Source organism: Caretta caretta, chromosome 6 (genome assembly GCF_965140235.1).
Source record: "Caretta caretta isolate rCarCar2 chromosome 6, rCarCar1.hap1, whole genome shotgun sequence".
In the NCBI taxonomy this organism is placed as follows: domain Eukaryota; kingdom Metazoa; phylum Chordata; order Testudines; family Cheloniidae; genus Caretta; species Caretta caretta.
The window spans coordinates 80,732,780-80,753,716 of record NC_134211.1 but is presented as its reverse complement, the minus strand read 5'-3'; the positions used below and the strand labels follow the sequence as shown (position 1 = coordinate 80,753,716).

The following is a 20,937-nucleotide window of genomic DNA, read 5'->3' as shown; positions in this document are numbered from 1 at the left end:
CCTCCGTAAGGACACGGACATTAGTGCAATGATCCTCCCACTTTATGTTGAGGATCTTTCAAAGAAAGTGCTCGTGCTGGTGTTGCAGGTTTTTCAGATGTTTTTTCTAGGTCACCCAAGTCTCACAGCCGTAGAGGAGTGTTGGGATTATCACCGCTTTAAAGACTAAAAGTCTAATGTGTGTTCTGATGTTATGGTTGCTGAATGTAGATTCTGTGCTGAATCTCGACAACTATATGTCTTCCCTCTGTGAGAGACGGCTGCCAAGATAGGCAAAATATTCTATATTTTCCAGTTCTTCTTTGTCAGTGTAGATCTTCCTTGCTAGGTCTGATGATTGACCAGGCTTTTGTAAGCTTCAGAGAAGCAATTAAGGGCTGTTTGTAGATCCTCCTTTGAGTGTGCAACAACAGCACAATCATCTGCCTACTGGAGTTCGGTTACTGTTGTTGATATTACTTTAGTTCTGGCATGGAGACGAGAAAGGTTGAAGAGGTTGCCGTCAGTCTGATATTGGATGCCAGTGCCCTGTGGTAGATGGTCTTGGGTTAATGGTTTCATAGTGCTAAGAAAATGGAGAAAAGGGTGGTGCCAGTACACAACCTTGTTCACACCAGTTCGGATGACAAAGGGCTCAGAGGTAGAGACACTGCACAGGATGGAGGCAGTCATCTGGTCATGGAGGAGTCTTACAATGGTGATAAATTTGTTTGGGCAGCCAAACTTTGACATGATTTTCCACAGAGACTCATGGTTGATAGGGCTGAAGACTTTGGTCAGATGGATAAAGACCATATACAGCTCCTGGTGTTGTTGTTGACATTTTTCCTAGATCTGTCTGGCTACAAAAATCTTGTTGGTGGTGCCTCGTGATGGTCAGAAGCTGCACTGGGACTCCGGAAGTAATTTCTCTGCAAGAGGGAGCAGGCAATTCAGTAGGATTCTAGCAAGAATCTTCCAAGTGTTGGAGAGGAGGGCAATGCCTCGATAGTTGCCACAGTTGGCTCTGTCTCCTTTTTTGAAAATGGACACCCACTATGTTAAGCAGCAAGCATCGTGATTATTGTGTTAAAAGGGAAACAGATACACATCTGTTCCATGTACAGTAACAAAAGGACCAAGTTTGTTAAGAGGAAGTGACTCTGTCTAGCTTAGGGTTGGTCACAAGGAACTGCTTGTGTTCTCTTAGAGCCTGAGTGAGGCACACGAGAAGGTCACAAGGAGGTCAGGCTGTCAAAGAGACACAATAACGAATGGACACAAATAGACTTTTCTGTTCAGGAGCTCAGCTGTACTTCTCCTCTGTAGTTGTTGGTTATCCCATAGATGGCAACTGAAAAAAAAGGAAGTAGTTTGCAGCCAGGTAAGGTCAGTGTGCAGGGGTGAACTACTCACTTGTTCATCTTCAGATTGGATGTTACATGAAGAAATCAGATTTATTAAGTACTAAAACAATACTTGGGCAAGTAGTGTAAAATATTTCCTTTGTATTTTTTGACTTAAATGAATATCACTTGGGCTGCGTAACAATGGTTTTTTTCTTCCCTTTTGAGAGCTCACTTGAGAAAACATACTGACTGTTAAAGTCTCCCTGCTTTATGGTCAGCTATGTGTTATTGGTATAGATATATAATTTTGGTTGAGTAGAGATGTGGGAGGGAGTAGAATAAAGATCTTTGGTAAAAGACTGAGGAAAAGAGCAATGGGTTTTATAATAAATATGTAAGCTGCCTGTATTTGGAAATATAGAAGACATCCTAATGATAAAAGGAAAAAGCATGTAATGCTGTCACCTATCACAGTATTTAGTACGGTAGCTTAGTTCATGTTTGGAGGGCTCCAAATGATCATGGGTCTTCTCTGTTTGACTTACTCATTACATTACATAATCAACTTCCACTGTCTTTTCACTGGAAGAATTTGCTTCAGTAAAAGTGGGAGCAATGCTGGTATTGCCCTGTGTATCTACATTACAGTATCTTGAACTGTCACCCAGATCTTAACACAAGGGCAATCTTACAAGTTGTGAGAGTATGTGAGAATTGTCACTTCTCCCATGCTTAGCATCTTTTTCTTCACTCAGCCACCAGGACTCCCCTATCTAGCCCCCTAGCCCAGATCAATAAATTGATCCCCCTTCCCTATCATGAGATCCTTCATGATCTCTTTCCTCCAACTCAGATCCTTCTCACCCTTGTCATACTCTCTTCTGACCCTTTTCAGTCTCCTTTCCTTCTCTCATTCAGGTAGCTCTCTCTACTTTGCCTCTTTTCTAGTCATATTTTGTGGGCCTCCTCTTTCCTTCTGTGCCTCTTCCCCCTTTTTGTCTGTTCTGCTTCCTTGCATTCTCATTAGATCTCCTCTGCTACTGCTTCTCCTTCCCATCTCTTCTCCAAATACCCCGTGTTCTTTCCTCGTCTTCCAGTCTTTGTCTGTTCCTCTGCTAGATGGGCTTGGCCTAAAACTGCCTTGGAGATTAATACAATGTGCACCAGGCAAGCCTGAATATCATCATAGCTGGGCAGGACAGCATGTGCTGCTTCAGGCTTCTAAATACTGACTTTTCTTTCCTGTTGAGGTGAGAGATGACTGGCAGGGAAGGAGGAGGAAGAGGCCACTACTCCCTCTGCCACTTGGCCGCTGAGGTCAGGCAAATATTGTGGGTGCACTTAAAAATTCCTTTTGGTTGTAGAGATAATAAGTTTCAGAGTGATTCCCTATTCTTAAATTGAAGTGTTTGTTGCTATGCCTGTAATATTCTAGAACCAGATGGGACTTTCTAAATGCACTTACTGTAGGTGCCACTGCCTGAGGCTGTCTCCTCCTATTACCAGCTAGTCCAGTGGCCTCATCCCTAGGCCAGGCTCTCAAAACTGCTGGAATGCATCATTCTGCAGTAGCATATTGCTGTATTCGAAACAATTTTTTGTAATAATATACTGGTTCAGATACTTACATGATATAACAAAGCTGTGAAGTTTTTCAACATTTTCATTATTACAAAAGAAGGATAAATATTTTCATTATGCCTTGGGTTCTGTAGATAAGTCTTTTCAGTATATCACTTTTTAATGTTTGTGAGGTAGTACATTAACGGTGGCTGTTGTATACAAGCGAGAACTAAAGACTTGTTAATAGGGCTCCTTGCCAAATCTGCTATCCACTTTTTATTGTCATAAATTTTCTGTGTTATAATCTCTGTAGGGAAAGGAAATCCTGAGTTCTAAAAATAAAGAACATTTGTATTTTAAGAAGCCTTAAGGAGAACATGGTGTTTTGGTAAATATAGTTGATTCAGATATTTTAATCACCTTAAGTTAATTGTTGGTTCAGTGAGATGTGTTTTATGTTGTTGGTTTTTTAAAAGTTTTTTAAATATCAGCAAACTTTTAGTGTGATTGGCCTTATCCACATGCTATAAAACAATGTTTACCCTGAAGTCCTGTTGGATTGTTAGTCTTCTGTCATGCCTAAGAAAGGATTCCAAAAAAGTTCCTGCTAGGGTGTCTCCTGCTTATGTGATCCATGCTAAGGCCTTGTCTACACACATATTTTGCACCAATTTAAATCAGTAGGAAAATAAAAAAACAATTTAGTAAAATTGGTGTTAAAAAACTGTGTAGACAAGCCTGTGTGTTCAGGGACAGTCCATACCAGCAGCAACAATTATGGGCTTGTCCACTATTCCTTACAAGGGTAAAGGAACAAGCCAATATTCGACCCAGGACTCAGATTATAGGAACAGTTCACACGTTAACTACACCTACAGTGGGAAACTGACTAGACACAGGTTTCAGAGTAGCAGCCGTGTTAGTCTGTATTCACAGAAAGAAAAGGAGTACTTGTGGCACCTTAGAGACTAACAAATTTATTTGAGCATAAGCTTTCGTGAGCTACAGCTCACTTCATCGGATGCCTAAGGTGCCACAAGTACTCCTTTTCTTTTTGACTAGATACAGTCTCCATCCATTTAGTTCTGCAGCTGACTGCAGATAAAGGACAATGTGATGCACATCAAGGTCAATGGAAGTCTTTATATTGGTTGTGTTATAGTCTTTGGACAAAGCTCAAGTGTTTCAGCATTTGAGTTTTCTATTGTATTTTCTTGCAACAAAAAAGGTAGACCATAACAGATAGAATTGAACAGCTAGAAGAGAAGAGGGAAATAAATATAGTGCTAAATAGAATAAAATATAAGGTGAGATGAACTTGGGGGAAAGAACAAAAAAGATATGAGGATAAAAAGGAAAGAGACTAGCGGTAGTTCTAATGTTACTTTTTTGCTTCTGAAAATACCCCTTCATATTTCCTGATACTGTTTTGCACTTTGGGCACTCAGGTGACATTTATTCTTACTCTTTTCATAACAACTTGAGCATTATAGTAAATGCTATAATACCACAAATGGATGGTTAGTTGCAGCATCAATACAATAATTTTAAAAGATCAAGAACCTAACAAATATTGCCATATTATTGGTTTAAAATCTTAATTGATTAAATAAATTGTCATATTTAAAGTAGAAGTAGTAGGGGGAAAATAATCCCTCAGAAACATCAAAACTTAAGGAGCTGCTTTTCTAGATCTGTCAGGGAAAGTACTTTATGTGATAGAAAATTATTTTCCCTCCAACAGTTCTTCATTGAGAAATACAAGTCTTTTACAACACTCAACTAATTATTTTAAAACTGGCTGGTAAAGAAAAGGTGTACTTACTGCTTACATTAAAAAAATTCCATCTTTCCTTTTACTTTTGATTAAGCTTTATGAAAATTTTAATAAAGCGGAAAGGGAAAATTGAATATTCTTACTCATCCATATCATTTCATATGTGATGAATACAAGCCATTGAAAGAAGTTTCCAATTCATGTTGGAAATAGATATAATCATACAACAGTGGTAATTACTAGGTATACCAAAATTTAAAAGTTCTGCGTGTACAGTAATAAAATACACCAACTGACTGATTGGAATAATGTTGGAATCCCAAAATATTAATAGTTATCAACCATTTTTCCCCAATAGTTTGTCTTTGAGTCCTTGAGCTGCAAGAAACTATTAAAAGGATACCATGTACAATTTTAGATAGCTTGGGTGTGAAGTTTTGTTTGTTTTTGTTTTTAATATCAAGTGAAATGCGGTGCTCCTCAAATTCACCTGGCTCACAGCAATGGAAACTAAAGCCTTCTATGTAGGAAAACATGATTTGCCATACCCAATTAGATCATTGGTCTGTCAAGTAGGTTGATCCAAATATCCAGGACAGGGCTATAACTGATGCTTCAGAGTTAGATTCCTACTTCTCCATTATTTGCTGGACAGTCCTGCAAGTGTTTATCTGCAGAATAGGTATAGCATGGCCAGCGGCAGTATAAGATTTCTTGCATTGCCTCACCAGTGTGTTTCCACCTGGAATACCACAGAGGGTCAGCATGTGAGATGCATTTTGGGGGGTAAAACCCTGTCACCATTGAAGTCAATAGTTGTTTAGCCACTGACTTCAGTGGGGCCAGGATTTCACCCTTAGTCTGTTAGCTCAGCTTGGCATAATTTCACTTGTACCTATCTCAGTAGGAATTGTACTGAGTTCAGTGACTATCCTCATAAAGGTGCTTCATGAACCAACAGGTAAATATTTTGGGTCATTAAAGATCCAATTAAAATCCTTTCAAGAAATGATCTGTATACAATTTGATGTTATTTTGACTGACTCTGGCACAGAACCCAGAATTTGCATAGTTGCCTGTCTTCCAGCCAATGAGGGAAGTCTTCAGGTGAATTTCTTTAAGTGTGTTAGCGGTATTGGGAAAATTTTCAACTGATCCCTGTCACTTTGGTTTCTACAAATACTGCTGAGATGGAGCTGGCACGCAACATCACCTATCCCTCTGTTCTATGCTAAGGAGACCCTTGAGTGGTGGTAACATATGGTAGCATCTTTCCAGATTTTGCAGACTAGTGAATAGCATATCATTCCTTGAAGTCCCATCCATAGAGCCCTGCGCAGATACAAAATTTGTATCCGAATCCACTCTGCAATCTGCAGACCATTTTTGTGGATATCCACAGATGTGCAGGACTTTACCCAACAAGTCATGTTCTTTCTAAGGGGCTGTTTAGCATTTCCAAGGATACAGTGTCTGACAATAGTTAAAGTTTGCTTTCTGGAAATGCAAAGAAGCTTGTCAATTTTAAATGCAATCTCACAGTTGATTTCAAGTACTATTTTTTTTTCTAGTTTCTAGTACAGTACTGACTATATACAACTTGTAAAACATAACATTTGTTTTATTTAAATCTTGAAACAATTATTTATAATCACCTTTAAAAAAGCTTTTAAGAATGAATATCTATCAAATGCTTACAAGATATGTATTTTTAATATCATAGCATTATAATACTTGCAGGAAGAAATCAGCATAACATTAGCTTCATTTCACTGAGAGGCAAAGATTAGAAATGCTTTCTGCAAACATACCTTTGTTTTAGGGTGGCAGTTGAACTAGGGTTATTTCTGTCATTGACATTTATGAAAATAATGTATCCATTGTTTTTGGGATAATATTCATGAGACTGTGATCTATTAAAACCAATACTATTGTTATGAGCTGGGTGGAATTTTGTTATGGTTGGGTTAAAACCCCCACCTAAGACAAGAGGTGTGAGTGAACCCACACAGGAGTTTTTGGCTGAATATTGTTTTGGGTAGGAGTGTGTCTGTGGGTGGGTGAGTGGGGAGGCAGAACAGAAAAACTGGGAAAGAGAGACAGCCTGAAGGAGCAGCTGAAAGCACAGTACTAACCCTGGAAGAAACCTGGTGGAGGTTTCTGGGTCAGGATGTAGGCTAACAGGTGCTCTTAGTGTTGTGAGCAAAAGAAGCTGTTTCCTGCTATTTGATTCCTTCTGTGTTCAAAGAAACAAGACTTTCTTTGTACATTAATTTAAATAAATTGGCCACTTGGTTGAAAAAAGGAGCAACACTAATTATAGTAATCTATTTTAATAGATTCTTGCTTTGTTAGTAAAATTTGATACCAAAAAGAAAAAAATACATGAAACTCCTGAGTCCATATTTTATCATTCATATTTTATTTCCTCCAAGGACTTGCCTTGGTGAAAATGCTATTTGAGTATGTTATTTATGTATATACAGATCAATTGTTACATGGATCAGTTTAGCCAGACCTCATTCTGTTCATTGTGTATGAATAACCACCACATCTAGACCCTAAAAATACTGAATTTCCCAATTTTATTCTCTCTCACACATACTCACAATTTCCAGCTTCCAAGAACAGAGCAAGTTCTGCTTAACATTTTAATCACTACAAGCAGCAGTCATTGAAACCAAGTTCCTTTTTAATAAATTGCTGCTTGCTTCCGTTTTAAACCAGGCAAATACTTTTGCTCTTCCTGAGTAATCCTGAACTATTCTGGGTTTCGGAACTTTAAAAACTTCATGTTAAGCTCATTCCTGCAAAGGAATCCATTTGAGCAGACCACCATGTCAGATTACAGCTTTACATCCACATGTCTGAAATTAATTGTCTGGGTACATTGCAAGAAGGACAGGAGACACCACTTATGGGTTTTAATCAGGCCACAACTTTATTATATAGATGTCTGGGACTACCCGGCAGATAAAGTGTACAGTGCAGGCAAATCCATGCTTATTCAAATCAATTCTCCAGGGCTTCCACCAGTCCCCCTTTGTTTCCATCCAGGTCCCCCAGCCGACCCATGGCTTGGACCTTACCATCCACCACCCTTGTAAGAGGGTTAAGGAGGGCTATGAGAACGGGGAGGGGGTTGGCTCCCTGCTGTACCGATCAGAGGAGTCCCCAGTCCCCTCCTGTTCCTTTAGTCAGCACCTCCTTTAAGTCCTTTACCAGGCCATTTATCTGGTCACTGGCTGCCTTCCCTATGGAGTACCTGCACTGAACATCTGCCCAACCTTACAAAATAAGTTGCAACATATGGCCTACCACCTTTTCTTCTCACCAGAAAAGGTCCTGATTCACACCTGCTGTGGGGAAGGCGAAAAAACCACACTCCACCAAAGCCAATTCTGGTGGTGCGGGAAAAATTCCTTCCCAGCTCTCCTTTAAAAAGGGTAACTAGCGTAATGCCCACAGCAGGTCCTAACCCAGCCTGCCATTCGCCTCCACTAGGGGAGGAAGGATAGGTGCTCGCTTCCTTGCTGTGTGGAACAAAGACTTCCCCCCACCCAGGTTTCATCCCCCCCCCCCCCCCCCGCCCCAGGAATGTGCATAGAGCAGCGAGTCATTGCTGCAAAGCTGACCACCAAGCACCTTTTTTACAGCAGTTTCTGACCTCCTTCCTCCCCTCCCCACACCACAAAGCAGAGCTACCCTTCCTGGGTAAGGCCAGACAAACCCTGCCCTACCTTAGTTGTGTGTAGTCATTTGCATCTGCTCCAGTATAAAAGTGTTCACCTGAATAAATCCCACTGCAGGCAGAGGACTGTAGGCCCTGATCCTGCTGACCCTTACGTATGTGCCTCACCTAAATGGTCCCATTGACTTCAGTGGGACTACTGGATAGTGAAGTCAATGGGGCTTCAGGAAATCCCTCAAATGCACTGTAAATTTCAGGATCAGAGCCTTTGGCTGATCTATGCATAGCTGTTGTATCAATATAACTATGTTGGTTAGGGTTGTGATTTTTTTGCCAAAATTGTTATACCAGTACAACCCTTGGGTGGGTGCAGTTATGCTGATATAAAGGTGCTACAGTTACGAACACCTTGGGAATCAAGGTTGTTCACTACTCTGAAATTTTCATAACTCTGAACAAAAAGTTATGGTTGTTCTTTCAGAAGTTTACAACTGAACATTGACTTAATACAGCTTTGAGCCTTTACTATGCAGAAGAAAAATACTGCTTTTAGCTAACTTAATTTAAATGAAACAAGCACAGAAACAGTTTCCTTACTTTCCCAATTTTTTTTTTAAACTTTCCCTTTTTTTAGAAGTTTGTTTGAACACAGTACTGTACAGTATTTGCTTTTTTTTTTCTTTTTTTGGGTCTCTGCTGCCTGATTGAGTGCTTCCGGTTCCAGATGAGATAGGTGATTGGTTAACTGGTGAGTTTTTAACTCTGGTGTTTGTAACTCTCAGTTTCTACTGTACCTTCTCATATAGAAATAAAACATATTGGTGTAGCTGTAGCCTTGCTATTAGGGTTGTGCCATTTTAACTCTAGCAGTATAATGAAAGCAGTGCAACTTGTGTGTACAGAAGACTTTAGTTTGTTGTTTACTAATTTCTGTCAGAAATTTTCCTTGTGTCCCTTGCCTCTAGTTCATTAAGGTAATGAATAAAACCCACAGATTTATTATGAAGCAAAAACTTCTCTTTGCTATACTGACAGTTTTGTTCATGGTGTGAGACAGATAGTGTGAAGTGCATTTTCAGTTGTAAATCCACACACCTAATTATTCTTGTGTGAATAATTTGAGCATGCCTACTGAGATTTACTAATAGCTTTCACTAAGCAATAATCTGTCAGGATATAATACAGGATAATATGTTTTTACACAACAAGTAGAGGGCTTCTCATTAATTATTGCCACCTATAATTGATTTGTGTGAACATTTTAAAGATTAGATTTTCTATGTAAGAAAACCTTTTAAATGTCTCTAATAAGAATTATATGTGCATTAATTTCTCATTAAATAGTTGCTCCTTTCATCTATTAATGAAAAACTGGATTATTCAAATTTCATGGTATGAAGGGGAATATTAAATTCTTTGTCAAGTAGTGTCCCCTGTTGGTGCTCCACTGTAGGTGTGTCTGTGTCTCTGTGCTGCTGATTGGAGAACTTTGGTAGCAGTGTCCACTAGGCCCTCACATGCGCTTTCTCTCCTTGTGCTGCGCCATGAGGCTAATCAGTGCGTGTGGGCTAACCATCCTCAGTTCCTTCTCAGTTGCCCCAGCTAGAGACAGATCTTTAGCTGTCTGTTCATGGGTTGTTAACTCTCTTACATTTGCTAACTTTTAGCTTCCTTTGAAGACCTCTTTTGTTTCTTTTTTCATTCTACTATTTGCCTTAAAAAAAAAAAAAAGGGATTTCATTCTTTTGTCAACTCCCAGTGTGTGGGGACCCTCCTCGACAAGGGTATGCCTGGCTTTCCGGGCTTCAAGTAGTGCCGCACTCACAGTTCATCCACTGCTTTGGCGAAGGCCACACCAAGCAGAAGTGTTCTGGCTGCCAACAGCTCTGGCTGAGATCCTGCAAGGAGAGCTTCGCCAAAAAAAAAAAAATCTTAGTGGAGGCAGCTCTCCGACCCCAACTTTCTGGCGGATATAAGTCTTCCCCTCAACCTTCAACTTCGAAGGATAGTGGGTTGAAGAAACAGACCGGGGACCCTTCTTACATGTCAAAAAAGAGAGCAGGAAGTCCCCTCAGCGAGCCCAGGGAGAGCCAAAAGCAATCTCAGTATCCTTGTCATCGCTGGCACCAAGACCCCAATTTGGCACCCATGCCTCATGGTGCCCATTGGTGTCCGGTACTTCTGACAGGCCCACAGACCTTTTGGGCATGGGCTCTGAATCTTCGGTACCAAGAGAGAAGAGCAAACGCCCTAGGAAAATGCTCCCGGTACGCAAGTTGACATTGGTACCGCCAGCAATATTAGCCCTCTCAGTACCAGAGAGACTGGTACAGACGAGGTCTCCATCCCCCCTGACACCAACACTGGAGCAACTGGTACCAGTGAAATTCCATCTGGGTGGTAACCTGGGCATGATGGAGGCACCTGACGCTCTGCCCCTTGGTACTGAGGTTACGGCACTGAGCCTTTGCCAGGCACGGTGCATAGACTTGCAATCATGCCATGCCCCTCTGTCAAGTGAGAGGTCGGACAGTGAGCCTAAGGAGTTTTCACAATACTCCTCCCAGGCTCCACATGGGACTGTGACAGTGTACCTACCCCGCACTGGCCCAGAAAGTATTAACTGTGCATTGCAGGCTGAGGAGGCAACACCTCTCTGCCTCTGGTAGGCATGCCTAGCCTGGAGGCAAGGTATAAAAGGAAGCAGCCCAGCTCAGTCTGGCAGGCTGCTGAAGAGGAAGAATGCAGACTGCAGGCTCTCTTCTGGCTGCAGGCCCTGACCACAGAGCCAAGGCGTGCTGAGCCCCAGACAGATTCCAGGCTGCCTGTGGACCCCAGAGAAGGGACCAAGCCATCGGGAGCTGCACCGGCTGAGGCCTCCAGAGACCGGGGAACCGTGTACCACCACCAAGGAAGACAGGGTAGGCAGCAGCGCAGGGGATTTAGACATTGCTCTGGTTGGAGAACCAGGGAACAGGTCACCATGTTTCAGGAGGATTGCCGCTGACTCAGCACCCTGACCACTGCCAAGGCCCTAGGCTGGGACTCAGAGGAACAGGGTGGGCCCAAGTCCCGTATCCCAGGTGCCACACGCCCTGGCGTGTGGCGCCACACTTCCCCAGCAAGACAATGGGCCAACACAGCCCCATGGAGGTGGGCTGCTCTATTTACTCCTGCCATTGGGCCATGCAGCCCTATGAAGAAGGGCCACTCTGACTCCTGCCATTGGGCCATGCAGCCCTATGAAGAAGGGCCACTCTGACTCCTGTCATTGGTCCATGCAGCCCTGTGAGGAAGGGCTGCTCTATTGACTCCCACCATTGGGCCACACAGCTGTGTGGAAGGGCTGACCTTTTGACTCTGGTCACTAGGCCATACTACCACATTTTATACCACCAGCATAGGACCTAACCCGACTGCAGTACAGCCTTTCCCTTTCTTTTGATCAGACACCTCATGATGGGGTGTACCTACCCTGTGACAGGGACCCATTATCAACAGAGTCTGGGAATTTCCAGAGGGCTAGTTAGATCATTGTACAGTTGCTGGGGTTTAACAAAAGTGGATACCCGGAGCTAACTAATACACTCTGGGGAGTATGGCAGATTTCAAGACCAGTCTCTTAAACTTTCCACTTGCAGTTCCATTTCAGACCGACTTCTATTCTAGAAAACTGATTCTTTCCTACATCAGCTTGATGTAGATCAAATTTGCTAAAAAGATAAAGTAACCATTTCTTTCAAGGCCTGAGATAAGTCAGTGCTGAAAGAGAAAAATGTTCTCAGAGGTAGCTTGAATAATTTGTCACCTTCAAGAAATTTGGGGACAAAATCAGACCTTAAGAAATAAGCAGGAACCACTTTTTTAAGCTTGCTTTTGCTTATCCTAGGTGTGATTTTTGGTCCTTAATATTTTAAATGTACCTGAACATTTAGATACCTAAAGTATTTTTATTTATCTTTGGGGTCATGCAAAAAAATAAAATAAAATAAAATAAAAAAGCCTCCAAGATTCTTCTCTCCCTGACTGATGAAGATTATAAACAACCCTGTGTAAAAATAGAGCTCCTAGGAATCTTGGATGCTTACTCAGATGTTGCCCACATTGAAAGTCTTGGTGACAGTTACTGTAGTTACAGTATATTTAGAAGTTGATTTTCAATACTTTTGAAACTTAAAACTCTCTTCCCTCCCTCTACTCTAATTATGAAGAGGAGAGAAATTCTTTCCTTACACTAATATTGAATCCAAAGTGCACAGTAGTAGTAAGCCACAGGGAAGTATAGATTAATGAAATACTTCTGCTTAATGGAAACATTTTGTTAGTTATTCTAGTATGTTTTCCACCTGCCTACATTGTTTATCTTTAAGTAACATGAAATTAACATTTCTTTTGTTAGTATTATTTCCTTTTTCAAATGGAGCTAAACTTAACAATGTTTTTGGCATGTAGGCATCAGTGATGTCAGTGTTTCTCTGAGAGTGGTTCCTTACCTTTTTCCAGGGAAGATGCTCTTTTCCCCAGAGAATGTCAAGCCAGCAGAGGATACTTATACATTGGGATACTTCAGTTATAGTGGTATTATATAACTATTTTTAGAGCTAGGGTGAATAACTGAATGTGCAAAATTTCCCATCAGGGACAACTATGGAATAAACTGGTTTCAGAGTAGCAGCAGTGTTAGTCTGCAAAAAGAAAAGGAGTACTTGTGGCACCTTAGAGACTAACAAATTTGAGCATAAGCTTTCGTGAGCTACAGCTCACTATAGAAGCTTCTTCCCAACTGTAGGCAGTTAGTAGTTTATCTATTCTTGAAGTATGAGGGCTTGTGTCACTTTATCAATTTATCTTACCTACCATAATGGTGGATGTTTTTTCCCATGTAAACATCTAGTGTTTGATTCCTACTAAGGTTTTGTCCTCAAATAATATCTTGTGGCAGTGAGTTCCACAAGTTAAGTAGGCACTGAATGGGTTTTTTTTTTCCTCCAGAAAGGTATTTCCTTTTATCAGTTTTAAGTTGCTGCCTTTCCATTTCATGGACATTCCCCTAATTTTTGTATGAGAGGAGGTCAAAAAGAGCATCTGACTTAGTTTTTAGACCTGAATCATGTCCCCTTTTATTAATCGCCTCTCTAAATGAAACAGTCCTATTAAATATCTCTTCAAATGACAGTATTTTCATGTCTCTGATCTTTTTTGGATGCATTTCTATTCACTCTCATTTCTCCTGCTTTTTAATTGAGAGAGGGTGATCAGTACCGAACACAATATTCCAGGAGATTGCATACTGTTGATTTATATAATGGCATTTGTAATCATTTTCTGTATTATTTTCTGTCCCATTCTCTACACATCCTTACAATTGGTTTGCTTTTTTGACATCTGTGTTAAGCTGTTTATATTGATGCCCAAGTCTTTTTCATGAGTGTTTACAGTTAAATACACACGTAGATGGGTTCTAAATTAAATTATTTCTTCCTGTGTACATTACATTGCATTTGTCAAAATTGAGTTTTGTTGTCCATCCTGTTGCTCATTCATTCACGTAGCTTGGTTAGCTTGTGTTTACTGGAGACGGGATGATTTTATTCCCATTGCTTAGGCCCAATAAGATTGAGATAGAAAGTACTGGTGGGAGAATTCTGTGCCAATTCTCCTTCTCCCCCCACCCCACCCCCCAGTTGCCCAGTTCTTACCACTGGTTGCTGAGCAAAGGCACAGGTCTGTTCACACACATGCCAATGTTTGATCTTTAACTATTCATGGTAAATAGGCCCAATGGCTTGTGATGGGATGTTCGATGGGGTGGAATCTGAGGTACTACAGAGAATTCTTTCCTGGGTATCTGACTGGTGAATCTTGCCCACATGCTCAGGGTTCAACTGATTGCCATATTTGGGGTCGGCAAGGAATTTTCCTGCAGGGCAGATTGGAAGAGGCCCTGGTGCTTTTTCACCTTCCTCTGTAGCATGGGGCATGGGTCACTTGCTGGAGGATTCTCTGCACCTTGAAGTCTTTAAACCATGATTTGAGGACTTCAGTAGCTCAGGCAGAGGTGAGAGGTTTATTGCAGGAGTGGGTGGGTGAGATTCTGTGGCCTGTATTGTGCAGGAGGTAAGACTAGATGATCATAATGGTCCCTTCTGACCTTAATATCTATGAGTCTCTCTCATGTCAGTTACAGTTTGTTATGTGCCATAAATTAATGGTATGTAAATTGTAGATCTACTCAAATTGCATACATAAAAAAAGAAAACCTTCAGCTAAAATTCAGCCATAGTTCATAGTCATTTTAGTTAGATCTTCTCTATTGATTTAGTCCTTTGTTTCTTGTAGTACATGTGAGTAACGCTGAACTTTAAATTCACTATTAAATTAAACTATTAAAAGATACTAGTCCACAACCTACTATAAAGATCAGTGCCGGGTACATAGGTGCTGGAACTCAGAGTGTTGGAGTGCTGCTGCACCCCCGGCTTGAAGTAGTAACAACAACCCAAATACATCGTTTCTGCCTTCAGCACCCCTACTATAAAAATTGTTCCAGCACCACTGACTGGATATCCTTGTATTTACCATGAAATGCAGCAGTATTGTCAGTCCCTGATAACCTTGAGTTCGTTTGCTGATGTAGAATTGAACCTTTGATATTAAATTCAGACATTGGTGGCTATATTTTCAAAATTACAAGTTTGGCTCCTTAAAACTGGGAGAGATTTGAAATCACTTATCTGAGATGTTTGTGCTGACAACAACAAAGACTCTGAAAAAACATCACTGATCTTGTAATAAACTCAAGCTGAGTTTACAGGCTTTGAGCTTTTCTGAAAGCCTGTTTAGCTTAATGGGGGTTGTCAAATTTCAAAACTCAAACACCTTTACATAAAATGGATGATTATTACCAAATTAGGGAACATTGTTTTTTTCAGTGTGTTCTTTTTTCAGTGTGTTCTTTCAGTTATTACAAGTCCTGCAGTGCAGTAGATCATTTTGCCTTTGAAATATTATTTAAAACAGTTTTTGAAAATCTCATATGCAGGGTTTCTGTTCTAAAGGTGTGATAGTTGAAAGATTATCAGCCTGTTTTTTTCCTGTTAAATCAAAAGCTGATGTGCATACATTTGTTTTGTCCCATAAATAAGTATTTAATCTGAAAAAAAGCCTTGGGTTCTGCTGCCATGACAACTAAACAGTGTCTGAAACTCTGCTGTCATGGTGACCTCCATGCCCTCGACTGCATCACACTGACGCCTTTTCTAAAGGGCCCAGCAAATGCAATAGGAGTTCTTGTTGGTGAATCAAGAAGGGCTTTGTCTGAAAAACAATTGGATGGAATATTAAGGATACAAGCAGCTACATATTGTACTTGTGATTAGTTGCTATTCTTAAGTTAGATGCACATTCTTATTTAAAAGTTGAATCAGTAGCCCTGCTCTTCAATTAATTATATGAAAATAATTGCATGATTTTATTATTCATAGTAGTAATTGTAGTACTCCATCACCTGAGAGCCTAGTGAAGGAGCAGAACCTCGTTGTTAGGTGCTGTCCATAGAACAAAAAGATGGTTGTGCCCTGAAGAGTATGTTGTTATTCCTGCTGGTTGTAATGTATTTGTGAACAAGTTTGAATCATCTGTGGAAAATAAGAAATTAACTGAGTTGTAGATGTTTTCACCTTATGTAACCAGTATGTTATTGATCTCATTATATTCAGTAGCTTTTAGACCAGATGTATCATGCAGTTAGGTCTGGGAGGAAGAAAAAAAATCAGAAACATTGGCCTAATGAAGTAGTACTGTATGGCTTTTTTACCCACGTTGTACTTTTTCACACTGTTGGTACTAGATTTAAACTATTTAAAAAAATGTTAAAAAGATATGTTTGAAGATGAGTCAAATTAAGAAGAGCTTTTTAATAGCTGAGATGAATGCATAACAATGCCGTTTGGTTTCTAGTGTGTTACGTTTCTAAATTTAAACATCCAGGCCAAGATTTTCAATAGTGACCTGGTGATTTTGTGTTTCTCTGTTCTTGGGTGCCAACCTGAAAGGCCTTAAAAGGGCCATGTGATGTTCAGTGGTCACTTGGTGCTTGGGTTGCTTGCACAAACTCTGCTTTATTCGGTAAGTAACTGGCTTTATATAACAAGACCTTCATAGAGCCGAACTGAGACTCTGCCTGAGAAGCTCAGGTACAGGCCTGATTTTCAGAATGTGCTGAGTACCCACCATTAGAAAATTCATACATTGGACAGCCAAAAATGGAGGCACCCAAAATCTGCAGTTATTTTCAAATCTTTTGACCCAGGTATTCATATGTTGAAATTAGAGGTTTATGAATTCGGAGTATTTAATTTTATAGGATTAGGGGAAAAATCAAAAATGGCTTAGGGTTTGTCTACACTACCACCTAAATCGATGTAAGTTACGTTGCTTAGGGGTTTGAGCCGTACTGAATGACGTAACTTACATTGACTTAAAGCAGTGTCTACAATGTGCTACGTCGGCAGGAGACGCTTTCCCGCCGACATAGCTTCCCCCTCTCACTGAGAGAGTAATTATGTCGATGGGAGATTGCTCTCCCATGGACATAGTGCGTCTTCACCAGACACGCTACATCGGCACAGCTGCATTGACGCAGCAGCGCCAGGGTATTCACTACTGCACTACAAGTCCTTAGTTACGTACATGATCTGTTGAGTACTTAGTTACGTACATGATCTGTTGAGTACTTTTCAGGAAAAGTTCCTTGCTGTCTTTATCTTTGTACATAAGATATGATGCTGCACTATTGAACTCATTGTGAACTTTGCCATTCACATATTAAGATGTGGATCAGACACCAAGTGCCTAGTATTTTCTTAGGAGAACTTCAAGTAATGAGTAACTTAAATTATCTAAAGTGTTTGAAACACTGACATTACTCCAGCAGAAGATGGCATTTCCTACGACGTAATAGGAGGCAGCTTTGGATCCCAGAATCAAGGGGGAGTTAGAGTTGGGCAGGTAGGTTGTTTTTATTTTAAAAAATTAAAATGGAAATGATGATTCGGATATCTAGGTAGACAGAACCTGTCACTCTCCCTGCCCTGAAAATAAAATTGTAGGTGATGCTTTGATATTGGTCTATTTGTGAGCCTCAAAAACCTGCCTTTTTATTATTTTATTCAGGCCATTGGAAACAGAGCAAGTCAAAAGCAGCAGATGAAGAATGGGGCCAAATTCAGCTCTTATTTATGCTTGTGTAGATCCTGAGTCATTCCAAATACTTCAGTGAAGTGACTCCAGATTTACACTGGCATAGCCAAGTGTTGAATTTAACCCACAAAGTTGAATTTTGGGTTCATTTGAGCCTTTTGAAGGTAATATGCTTTCTCAGGTGCAACTGAGGAGCAGACTTTGGTCTAGGGTGTAGACACAGATATGCATGGACCAAAGATAAAATATGTATTAAAAAAGGAATGAGGTACCAGGTGTGACTTGGATTTACTCACCTTGACACTCCTCTATGGATTGCAGTAACAGGAGGCTATACTAAGAAGAATGTAAAGGGCCATAGTCTCTCGAGACCTCCAGTGGCAGAAACTCTTCTTGGAGGTACAGCACAGCACTGCAAACTCTCACTCTCCAGGAGGACAGTAGTCATCTTTTGCTGCCAGAAAAACTGAGCTTATTTTTGAACAAAGTGGATGAGGCTGGCTTGGAGATGGGCTGAATCAGCCTCTCTCCCAGTAGCTTCTTCCAATGAGATTTGAATGAAGCCCCATGCTGAATTGAAAGGAGGGAAGAGTACCTACTCTCATGCCTAGAATGGAATAGAAGTAGTGGGATGGACAGAATGGAGTGCAACCCTCATACCCCTCCAAGCAGAAGGGATGGTTCCAAAAAAATGCCACATAGTAAACAGTATGGAGTTTGCCCCCATCTGTCTTCCTCCCTGCCAGGGCTTTGCTTTGGGACAGCCTCAGGACTGGGTGATATTAATTTGAGGTTTCTGAAGGAAACAATATATGGAGTGAGAAAGGTATGGCTCTATACTGCTGCAACGCATGGCACGGATATGCAAAGGGCTCTGCTTTTAGAATATTTCAGGATTTCCATTTACATGGAGATGAGAAATATCATGAAGGTGACTTGAGTTGAACTCCAGGGGCATCTTTTTCTACTTGATCTAAATACTGGTATTAGCAATAGCATTAAGGGTAGGCTGGAAATCTGTAAGAAAGTTCTGTAGCAGTTGTTGCAAGGGAAGGAAGTATAAAAGAGCCTACATAGGGGGTGGGGGAGACAGCTCCAGAGCCTGAAGGTGATCTAACTACTGAAGTATTTATAACACGCACATCATAGTACTGATATGGGTAATAAACCTCATACTTGAGTAGCTGTTGGATAAGAAATGGTCCATCAGCTAAAAAAAAAATCTACGTAAATGTGTAGCTTTGTCATATGTAAATCTGGGGACAGGTCATTATCAAAAATAAGTGTTAGTTGTGTTAATTATATTTTACACATCTGTATTTTATATTATAATAAATATTCATGGTTGTGTATTTGCAGTTTCCTGAATGTGGTTTCTATGGAATGTATGATAAAATTCTACTTTTTCGCCATGATCCTACCTCTGAAAACATTCTCCAGCTGGTGAAATCAGCTACTGATATCCAAGAAGGAGACCTAATTGAGGTTGTCTTGTCAGGTAAAGTGTATGTTTTCTTGAGGCTTGTTATCATGTTTTGTAATTGTGAACACCTACAATATTTTGGTGTTGGTTAGGTATCTTAGTTTGTTTCATGGATTAAATGCTTAGCTAAAATCTGCCCTCAAATATATGTGTACAACAATTTGAAGTTGTGTACATAACTGAGGACAGAAATTAGCCCTCAATGAATGTTTTCGTGGTATGCCTTTTCCCCCCACCCCATCATACTGTATGTTCTCTAACAGCCTGATTTTGCCATAACTTCTGATAAAGCAGCAACATAATGTTAAAAATAAAGGATGAAATTATCTCTAACATAGGTGAATAGTAATAACATGCAGTATACAATAAGGAAAAAAGCTGATGTGGGAGGATAAATGTCTTCTGTGGAGTAGGGTAAAACCAAAACATAGCAAATAAAAAAATACATGAAATTTAGCATGCATTTACATTAAAATTAGCTTAAAATGAGATATATAACATTTGTAGCAATTGTTTAATGTTTTAGTGGATCAAATATACACCAATGGCACAAACCATTATTATTATTACTTATCAGTAATACAGATTTATGTAGGACTATACTTTTGTTTGGCATTGTATGGATTTTAAAACAGTATAGACCCAGCCTCGAAGAACTTGAAATGTAAATTAGGCAGGGACAGAAAAAGAAGATAACTAGCAAACAAAATGGTAGGGAAAAGAAGGCTGAGGTTTGAAACCATCACGAAAAATGAGAGAGTCATGTTGTACAGCTAGCGAATTTAATAAATTCTGATATTCTTAAATTATTAAGAAAAAGCAAGCATGCATGCTGACAGATATTATAAATTTAAATAAATAAATATGCACCTTTCTTTGTTCCATCTCCTAATTGTCTCAACATTTGTACTCACTTTCTTGGATTCTCACTCCTGTTTGCTATACAGAAATTGTTCCTGCAAGCCCCGATTCCTAGTCCTCTTTATTTTCAGGTTATGCTTCAAAACATATAGAGTGGGTGTTGCACACTCACTTAGCCTGAGGTTATGAGACTTAGAAAACCAGTCCGATGGCATTTCTTTGCTGGTGGACAGAGAATATTTTGTTCTCTTTACCATAGCATTCCCATAAGGCTATTGCATGAGAGAAGGTCCATTTACTATACCCTTTGCTCAAGAAAGATGAAGGCTATACAGCAGGGGTCGGCAATCTATGGCATGCGTGCCAAAGACGGCATGTGAGCCAATTTTTAATGGCACGCTGCTGTCTGCCGGACCCTGGCAGACAGCAGTGTGCCATTAAAATTCCTGCCCGGCCCGGCCTGCTCTTTTCCGTCCCCTGCCCACCGCTCTCTTATTGCTGAGCAGGCAAGCTTCCCCCTCCCCTGCCTCTTTTCCCCCAGCGTGCTGGGTTCCTGCCCCTCCTCCTCTCCCTCCCTGCGGCCAATCAGCTGACGGCCCTTGCTACGTGGGGGAAAGGGAAAAGCGGAACCGCAGCACGCTCTCTGCTCCGGGGACCTTGGGGAGGGGGGTGGAATCAGGGCATATCCCCTCCAGCCCCCTGTCGTGAGCCTCTCAGAGCAGGGGGCTGGGAGCACCCCCACGACCCCAGCCCACACCCCCAGCCCTCTGTCCTGACTCCTGCACCCCCTCACACCCCCCCAGCCCCCTGCCCTGACCCCGACCCCTGAACCGTCCCCACGCCCCAGCCCTCTGCCCTGACCCCTGCACCCCCTCACACACACCCCAGCCCCCTGCCCTGACCCTTGTACCCCCTCACACATCCCCAGCCCTCTGCCCTGACCCCTGAACCCCCCACACCCTCCAGCCCTCTGCCCTGACCCCTGCACCCCCTCACAAATCAGCAGCCCTCTGCCCTGACCCCTGAACCCTCC

The 20,937-nt window shown here is 41.1% G+C and overlaps 1 protein-coding gene across 3 annotated transcripts in view; it reads left to right on the top strand.

Moving 5' to 3' along the window:
• Positions 1–20,937, top strand: part of PRKD1 (protein kinase D1) — a 297,785-nt gene that overhangs the window by 139,821 nt on the left and 137,027 nt on the right. For 2 of the 3 annotated variants that reach the window (XM_048854091.2, XM_048854090.2), the window contains exon 3: positions 18,920–19,058. The exons of the other annotated variant lie outside the window; for it this stretch is intronic. In XM_048854091.2, coding sequence (XP_048710048.2) covers positions 18,920–19,058 — 139 coding nt within the window. The remainder of the gene's footprint in view (positions 1–18,919; positions 19,059–20,937) is intronic. 3 annotated transcript variants of the gene reach the window in all.